Source organism: Cibotium barometz, chromosome 22 (assembly GCF_041138505.1).
Source record: "Cibotium barometz isolate CiBa-2024 chromosome 22, ASM4113850v1, whole genome shotgun sequence".
In the NCBI taxonomy this organism is placed as follows: Eukaryota; Viridiplantae; Streptophyta; class Polypodiopsida; order Cyatheales; family Cibotiaceae; genus Cibotium; species Cibotium barometz.
In genome coordinates, this window is record NC_141067.1 from 19,737,311 (window position 1) to 19,746,996 (window position 9,686).

The 9,686-nt window shown below is 39.1% G+C and overlaps 1 protein-coding gene across 1 annotated transcript; it reads right to left on the reverse strand.

The window, feature by feature from the left end:
- Window positions 1-3,510: 3,510 nt before the first annotated feature.
- On the reverse strand, window positions 3,511-5,979 carry LOC147626356 (taxane 13-alpha-hydroxylase-like). Its single transcript, XM_086816919.1, has 3 exons — window positions 4,473-5,979; window positions 4,178-4,371; window positions 3,511-3,931 (listed from the first exon to the last, which is right to left on the reverse strand). The coding sequence occupies exons 1-3, from the start codon at window positions 5,605-5,607 to the stop codon at window positions 3,629-3,631; spliced, it is 1,632 nt and encodes a 543-aa protein (XP_086673045.1). The 5' UTR covers window positions 5,608-5,979; the 3' UTR covers window positions 3,511-3,628.
- Window positions 5,980-9,686: the final 3,707 nt, after the last annotated feature.

The window sequence follows — 9,686 nt, forward strand, 5'->3', positions numbered from 1 at the left end:
TTAGTTAAAACTGCAAATCCAATGGTTGGGTTTTTAATGATCTCTTTTCCAAAATTCTTCCAGGCTATCAGAAGGCCTATAAATATTAATAATCTAATTAGTAAAATTATATTTTTAATGTAAATCATATAAAACCTATAGAGACTAGTGTACTTGTAATGATGCATCTATGAAAAAAAAATTGGATCACTCTAAGTATATAAAGATCATTTTTTAATAATTTTATCATATTTTTTATTAATTAGACTAATTTATATTAATTGAAGTTATATTGGGTTAATTTGAGCGCATGTGTGTTTTCTATTAGTTGCTTGATCTCATTTGAAGTACCTTGCTCCCCTCCCAAAATTCTCTCTCCAAGTATTGTCCAAGTTCTGGACAAAACTGGACACCCTGATCTTGCAACAACCCAGCATGTCAAGTATGAAACTCACTCTCCTTTATTTATGTGATTTCATAGTTTCATGGTCAAGGTAAGGTTTTTATACTCTATTCTCTCACCTTTGTTTCAATCTCTATGTGCATACTTGGGTCTTGATTCTTGTCTTCTTCTTTTTCTTTTTCTTCTCACCTGTCTTCATTTGCAAAGATCTAATTTGTTTATTTTTTTCTTCTACTTGTAGATTAAAACTCTTATTTCAATGAAAACTCTACTTCTCAACAAACATTTAACACCTCTAAATTAAGATAGGAGAACTTTCCTTTTACAAATCCTTTCTTTACTTGTTTATGGTGTCCCGCTGGGTGCTTGGGAGCATAATTATTACTATGCATGCAATAAGTTTTTAAAGCTTATGCATAAATCTCATGAAGTCTGTATGCATAAAGCTTTGAGGCTTAAGTATTAAGACTCTATGCATAAGGCTTAAGCATAAGGGCCTTATTTAACAAGCATTATGGCTTCATGCATGAAGGATTTATGCATAAGGTCTTATTGCATGATGCCTTATGCATGAAGCCTTATGCATAGAGGCTTAAGCATAAGGATTTATGCATATGGTTTTTTCATGAAGCTTAATGCATAAGGCTTATGCTTAAAGCTTAATGCATATGGCTTATGTATTAATCTTATGCATAAGATTTATGCTTAAAGCTTAATGCATTAAGCATATGGCTTATGCTTAAAGCTTTAAGCATAAGCCCTATGATTAAAGCTTAATGCATATCCCTTATGTATTAAGCTTATGCATAAAGCTTTAAGCATAAGCCCTATGATTATAGCTTTAAGCATAAGCCCTATGATTAAAGCTTAATGCATATCCCTTATGTATTAAGCTTATGCATAAAGCTTAATGCACAATCCATAAGTCATAAGCATAAGGCTTTTGCATATGAATCAATGCATTAATTCTTCTACATGATGTTACAAGCGTTTGGAATCTCATCACCAACAAAAGGATGATAAAGACAGGGAGAATGAAGTGGAAACATTTAGTGATGATGAGAACCGAATGCTTGTACATCATGTAGAGATAATGTTTATGAGTATATGCAAGAAATCACTAGTCTATGCCACTTATGCATATGCATTTCAAAAAGCTTAACTTAATGCATATGCTTAATGCAGAAGACTTATGTATTAAGAATATGCAATAAGACATTAAGCATATGTAGTAATGATTTTAAGCCTACGCATACATTAATGCTTAATCCATCAATTCTTAACCAACGTAATGCATTAGTATAGGTTTATTTTCAATGGCTACACTGAAACATTAATGAAGATAATCCAAAATAGGTTATTGTTGCTCACGTGTACCACAACGATGAAGATGCATACAACATTGCTCTTCGTAGAAAGTACTATGTCACAGATTTTGTTCGTGGCATAAGAGTGTGGTGGGTGCACTCAAGATGACATCAACAAAGCCCAAGAAAATCTTTTCGAAGCAATCACGGAGTGGAGGGAGAATTATCTTATCTCTTCCACACGCAAGAAACAACTGCTCCTGTGGTGCTTAGCTTATCGATTTAGTGCAACGAGCTCAACAAAATGCAGTTTAGGATTTAGGTGTAATGAACTATGTAATTTGTAATTTGCAATATCATCCATGATATTTTTGGCAAATTGTAATTATTTTTTTGTGTTTTAAGTGTTTAAGTCTTTTAAAAAAATGTCATTAACTAGTGTTTAAATAATGCGATTAAAAAAAAACGGAGACAGAATGGGGGAGAGATGTGGGGACACATATCCCCACAAATCTCACCCATTTTGTCCTCATTCTTTTTCTTGCAGACAATCTGCGGCTATAGCCACGCATGGCTATAGCCGCAGCTATACACACGTGACTGTAGCCGTGTGCTCGTAGTTGTGTTCGTAGCCACACTGTAGCAGTGTGACCGTTTTCTTCCATATATAGATTCTTTTAAATTTATGCGGCTGTTGACACGGCTATGCTCTTCATTTGTTGTAGTAGTACACACACACACACACACACACACACACACATATATGTACATATACATATACATATATATACATATATATATATATATATATATATACATATACATATACATATATATACATATACATATACATATACATATACATATATACATATATATATATATTCATATACATATACATATACATATATATATATACATACATACATATATAAATGTATATATGTACACACATGCACACAGAGATATATATGTATGTACATATATGTGTATATATATGTACATATATGTGTATATGTATGTATATATATATGTACATACACACACACACACACACACATCCATACATGCTATATGTACATATATGTGTATATGTATGTATGTATATATATATATGTACAAACATATATGTGTATATGTATGTATGTATATATATATGTACACACACACACACACACACACACATCCATACATGCTATGATTTGATGGTAATGTATTTATTGGTTTCATTTACTTTTACAAGTATTTTTATATACCAAAAGTGAAAAAAACATATATATTGGTTAGGATATAAACAAGCAAAAAATTAAAAATTAAAAATAAAAATAAACAAGCTTTATCCAAGAGAGACTTAAGTTTAAAGACCAATGCAAAATTAAAATATATGAGTGCATTTTCAAAAAGGACCTCAAACAAAAGTGCAAATTTTCATAGTATTTTTAGGCCAAAAATAAAAACAAAAATAAACAAGCTTTATCCAAGAGAGCCTTAAGTTTAAAGGCCAATGCAAAATTCAAATATATAAGCGCATTTTCAAAAGGACCTCGAACAAAAGTGCAAATTTTCATAGTAATTTTAGGCCAAGGAAAAAGGTCTAGAGAGACTATAATTACCAGTATCACTAAAAGTGACTAGACACACAAATGTCAATTAATTTAAAACGTTTTATTGCAAATTGGTCATTAGGTATTCATTTCAGGTGTGTCTACATCATTATAAATAGTATTGCTATAGCCTTCATCTCATGTTATGTTGTTTGTCATGATACATGATGCATTAAATGCATGAGATAGTTTTCTAATTATATTTAAGCTATGTAATTTAAATTCCCTTTCTAAAGAACAAGGATGCTATAATAGTCTCACTTTTTCTAATGTATGTGAGATATTAGTAAAATAAAGTTTACAAACTTCTTCAATGTAATATTTCATTGCAAGGCTCACTGGATCCTAGGTGTGAGCTTGATGGGCAAGCCTTGCTCTGGGTAGGGTGAGAAGGTGCGAATGATTGTCTTCTCATTGGGCTCCATGAGTTGTATCTCATCAAAGGAGGAGAGGAGATGAAAGAGGAAGAGCTCCATGGTGATCTTTGCAAACTCCATGCCTGGGCAAATTCGGGCCCCTTGCCCGAAGGGAATATAGGCAAAGCTACCACACCTACTCTCAAAACGTGAAGGATCAAACTGATGAGGATCCAAAAAGAACTCTCCCTTGAGATGTGTGTGGCGTGTAGCGAGGTGCACCTGTTCATCATATCAAGATAGTACATCAACAACTCATGTACGATGCTTTTAGGCAAAAAGTTGAGTGGGTTTGCATCAGTTGAAAAACGTTTTTCTCAACGAATTTCGAATTTGCATCAGTTATTATGTGAATGTTGAAGGTTGTTATAATGTGAAGAGAGGTTTACATCCATGTGTATCATGTCTTGTGTGTGTATCTAGGACATAAAAGACTTCTTTACGCATATTAAAAGTGATAACCCTTACCGTCCAGCCCTTCGGAATCGTATACCCTTGATGGACCACGTCGCACTTTGCCCTTTTGAAGAAACCGGATACTGGTGGGCACATGCGTAACCCCTCGCTTATCACACACCTCAGGAGGTCGATGCTTTTGAGCTTCTCTCTGCTCGCGTGCTGCTGCCCGCTCTCACGTAGTGACGCAGCTAGAGCTCTGCACTCTGCACGATATACAGGTACAATTATCAGGTGATTAGCGGAATCGGGTGCAAAAAGATGACGGGTAGTAATTAAGAGGAGATACGATTACGTGATTGGCTACCTGATTTGAGCTTAGAGAGTATGTCGGGCGATTGTGCGAGGTGCTTCAGGGTGACTGCGAGTGCGGATGCGGTGGTGTCTTGGCCTGCGTGGACCAACAGGAGCATGTTGTCGCCGATCTCCTCAGCCGCGTACAGGTTGCCGGTCTCTTCGTCCTTGGACGTGAGCAGCAGGTCCAGCAGGTCTCTCGCGTCGTTGGCGCCGTCGACGCTCTGATCGACGGCGTTGGCCAGCTGTGCAAGTTCTCGCCGGCGCGTGTTGATCTTGGTGAACATGTAGTTGAGCAGCACATTCCTCGCCCCCTTGGCCTTGCCGAAGACGGTCCACGGCAAGTCCAAGGGCTGAGACTCCAAACCCGCCGTAAAGTTTTCGTAGTGGGCGCGCAGCCTCTCCAGCTCAGCCCCGGGCTTCAGCCCCATGAACAGCTCCGCGTTCAGCTGAAACGCCAGTTTCTGCAGGGCGGGGTAGCCCAAAACGACACCGTCTGCGTCGAGCCAATCCTCCTTGATGCGCTTCACCACCGCATTTTCGATTCTATCGCCAAACGTCTTGAGCGCATTCGCGTTCAAGAACACGTTGATCGCCCTGCGCAGCCTCTTGTGCGTTTCGCCTTGCACCATGCTCACAGCATGCTGCCCCTCCAGCTCTCTCAGAGACCTCGGCCAGCTGCTCTCGAAGAGTTTGTTCTCATTGCACAGCACAAACTTGTTGGCATCAGGCCCCAGCATCACCACAGTCGGGGAGCCCAGCAAGAACGTCTTGAAAACGTTGCCGTATTTTGCATGCCTCTCATCATACCAGTGGTCTGGGTTGATGGGGTGCGCCCATGAGCGCATGTACTGTAGCGTCTCCCCCCAGTAAGGCAAGCCCATGCTTCCTGCCGGAAGCGATGGCAACCCATGCACTAGCACGTTCCAGTGAGCTTTAATGAGAGGCCAGATTTGGGTATTGAAACAGAACGAGGCTAGCAGAAGTATCCCACCAACTAAAATCTCCATTAGCACCTTAATAGCTGGTATAACGCTTGTAATTAGAGAATCAACTGCATCAGTAAAGCTGCAGCCAATTATACAGAGGGCCGCAACAACGACAAAGATTATAAGCTGTAAATGTAAGGAGTTCACGTGAGAATCCATGGAGGGAGGCGGGACGATGATTAAGGAAATGATTAAAGCTAATGATAAAATATATTAGAGTTGCAGGAGTGAGGCCTAATGAGAGCAATGAGAAGGGCTAATGATAGTATAGGAGTGTGGGCAATGATTAGAGCTAATAATAGTACAGGAGCGTGGGGGATGACAAGGGCTAATAGTAGTATAGGAGTGAGGACAAAGATTACGGCTAATGATGAGTGGATGGGTCAATTAGGCGAATTACTGAGATGTGCACATCAAGTAGTCAACTAAAGTAGATTCGATGATGATGTTAATGCGAGCGTAGGTCAAGCTTGATTAAGTAGAAGAAGGGAAGATTGAGCAAGGGGTAGCTGATGCTATGAGGATGCAAGCTTAAGAGGATGGGCATGGGCTAACATGCAGTAAAAGAGAGCTTTATATAGACAAGAGAGAGAGAGGCTGGATGATCAAGGGAGGGACGTAGCTGAATATGGTGATGTCTTCACGGCCCTTGGACCTTGACTTCATGGCTGTTATCATCATCAGGCTACAGCTTACAAGCCACCATTGGCCTGCACCGCAGCGCCTACCATATGGGGTCACCATCGCAGCAAAGCTTATAATTGGCGTGGCCTGATCACCAATAGGAGGAGGAGGAGTACGTACGTATCCTCCTTATCATTGATCAGCGTACAGAGGAGCCCTTTTTTCACCTGTTCAAAATGGACTACTAAAAAGTTCCCGCACGTGTTCTCCCTTCCCACTACACGGCGCTGCCCCTTTTGACTTTACGCCTCCAACGCGAGCTCTGGACGGCATCGACCGACCAACCAACCAAGGTTGCTTTTTGATGGGCCTCAAAGGTTGCTTTTAGAAATAAACTTCTTCTTTTTTCTCTAACTATTGAAAAAAAAGAAGTTCAACTGGCTTTTATTGAAGATTTGCATAGTTCAATTGATTTTATAACTAATAAACTTTTTTTCAAAACTAGTGGGAAAAAAAGGAAGTTCAACTGGTTTTTATCGGTGGAAAATTGCATTGCTTAATCAGTTTTATAACTAAAATTTCGAAATTTTGAATCTTTAAATTCAATTACAACAATAGTGTTATGACATCCATTATCCCTAGTGTACCACTTCTCCTCCTATCGGGATTCGGTACTATAAGTTTCTTAGCCTATTGGTACACGAGTACTATGTCATACATTATCCGTAATGTACCACTTTAATATGTACCAATAGTACTCTTTCATACATTATCCCTAATGTATTGCTTTAATATGTAGTTTCTTAGCCTATTGGTAGAAGAGTACTATGTCATCCATTATCCCTAATGTACCAATTTAGTATGTAGTTTCCTTTACAACTTGAGAAACATGATACACTTGACAAAAGTTTCAAGAAGTTATTTGTATCATAGGTTGAACTACTATAAAAATACAATAATGAGTAGCGCTCAATAAAAATATATTTTATTGAGCATCTGTTTTATTATGGCAAAGCACAATACTCACAAAATACAATAACGCTCAATAAAAATATAGAATGTTTATACAAATATGAGCCGAGCTCAATAAAAATACAGAATCTTTACAACGTTGTCTCTGGACATATACAAAATGCCTCTAAGCGATTTTGGGATCTGTAGCCTCAGCCTTGGCCTCCTCCTTTGACTCAGCCTTTGACACCTTGGCCTCCTTCTTTGTCTCCTTTGTTGGCTCCTTATGGGCTGCTCCTCAATGATATTGGAAGGAAAAATATCTGGAAATGAGGAAACTGTCAAATAAAGTTGAAAAGAACAGTTCAAATACCATGTACACTAACATACCAAAGTGAAAGCATACACTTGCAAGGGAAATGAGGACTATGACTTTGTGTGCTCAAAGAAATTTTTGATGCCGAGTACATATGTTGCACTAGGGCTACCAATCCATCATGCCTTGTTTCCTTGAATCCTAGTAGACGGCCCTTCCAATGGTGCTCAACCACATCTCGACGCCGAACACGATGTGGTCTAGTGGCATTGGGCTGCTGCAAATACACCCAATCTCCCTTTTGAAATTGTTTTTCAACCCAAGAACCATGTTGATCCCTGGTATTGTGCATGAGTAGAGCCCCAACCTTGTCCCTTGGCCTTCTCCTCGACAAAGATGCACTACTCTCCATAGTGTGTTCTGCTAGAAAGGTTTTAGGGGGGGGAGAGAAAGAAGGAAGGTTGAACAGTACAGGTTGTTGGGGAGAGTGAGGTAGATGTGGGTGTGAGGAGACTCGAATGTGTGCATGCGCACGTGATAGAGATAGAGAACGCTGCAAATCTGAGCACAATAGAGATAAGGAAGGGGAGAGAGAGAGAGAGAGAGAGAGAGAGAGAGGGTTGCACACCGGTAGAGAGATAGGCTAAAGATCTACTTACAGTATATATATATATATTTTATATATATATATATATATATATATATATAGAGAGAGAGAGAGAGAGAGAGAGAGAGAGAGAATGAGCTATGGAGATTTGAGGTTTGGGGTGAAGAGGATGATGTTGGAGAGAAGAATAATGTGTAGGGAGAGAAATCTCAGGTGAAAAAATAAGTTTTTTGATATAATATGGTTTGGGTTGGGCTTTTAGAGGGAAAAATATACTTTTGATTTTTTTTTGAAAAATCCAAATTTTTAGGTTTTTTTGACCCACCACGAAAATGATGGGGCTGAAATTGGTGGAGTCCTCTACTTTTTAGAAGCTACCCCCTTGCTTTTTGGCACCCTCCTATGTTTTGTACTCCACCTCCCTAATTTATGAAGGCCACTGCCTACTTTTTGAACCCCACAAATGTAGTAATGAGGGAGCCAAGCCTAGTTGCCCCCTACTTTTGGAGGAGACCAAATGTGCACACTCCTCTCTTCCTATTGGTCCATTGCTAATGAAGGTCATTAACAAAGGCCAAAAGATGTCCAAAGGTTTCCTAATGCATGGGGGTAACGTGGAGATATGAGTTAACCAAAACACCTCTAGAGTTTCACATATGGTTGCTCAAAAGGTTTCAATGAGTGGAGGAAAGGCAAGAAGGTTTCTCCAAAAGCCTCTCAACAAACGGGACAAGGTTCAGAGAAATGCAGACATGCAACATATCGAGGAAGGTGAAAATGTTCCTGCAAAAAGAGATGGGAGCTGTGCAAAGACCTTTGTACTTGTACTACATTGGACTGCTTGGACGCAAACATTGTTGTTTTGCAGAGCAAGTGTTGGAAAATCTCAATAAGGTAGTGTGGTTGATGAGTCAAAGCAGCACAACAGAGGAAAACTGCACATAATTTCAAGCAGAGTTGCAAAGATTCATTGAAGTCGTGGTCTGCACATGGGGTGAATTGAATTTTGTGCATTACATGGTAATATAATGCTTTTAAAGGTTTTGCAAAAGAGATTTCTTCTTCTAATGCACTTTTCCTAAATATGGTGGTTTTGTTTGGTATTTGCAGCACATCTTGTACCCTCATGGTACATATCTCATGAATGCCTACGGCTTGCTTCACATGTGGAGCACCCAAGGAATGCAAGAAGGTTATTATTGTGCAAGGGGAGTTTATTTCAAGAACACAAGAAATGTTTGATTGGTTCTTCTGTTATACCTTTGGAAGAAACCTTTCAAGGGAGAGGGCTCAAATGTCCAAATTGGCTTGAATTACCAAAATGAAAAGTATGGGTCATAAAACAGCAAGGTGGAGGGCAGGGATAGGACCTGCATGTCATGTGGCATGGAGGGTTACACGTAGGAGAGTTGGTAAAGTATGGGTCCCTATAGACTTGAATGAGGCCTAGGGTTGATGTGTGGCTAATCTATAGGGATATTATCTATCGAATGTAATGAGGTGTTATAAATGAGAATGTAAATGGTTCTTTTTTGCCAAATATGGAACCATGTTATCTTTCGTGTTTAAAACTCATTTTTCTGGTGCATGACATTTCTCTAAAAACTAGGGTTTGGTGTAATGATTACACTGATCACTATAAATGAGCACCCTCTCTCTTTTTGTCCATTTTGTACAAGAACTTTGAGAGCACACAAGCACTCAACTCCTCATAGGCACACTCACTGCTTCCAAACTCGC

Coding starts and splice junctions, on each gene's coding strand:
- LOC147626356 (XM_086816919.1), bottom strand. CDS start 5,607: ATGGATTCTCACGTGAACTCCTTACATTTACAGCTTATAATCTTTGTC. Junction 4,372..4,472: donor ACTCTCTAAGCTCAAATCAG/GTAGCCAATCAC, acceptor TATATCGTGCAG/AGTGCAGAGCTCTAGCTGCG. Junction 3,932..4,177: donor CGATTCCGAAGGGCTGGACG/GTAAGGGTTATC, acceptor TATGATGAACAG/GTGCACCTCGCTACACGCCA.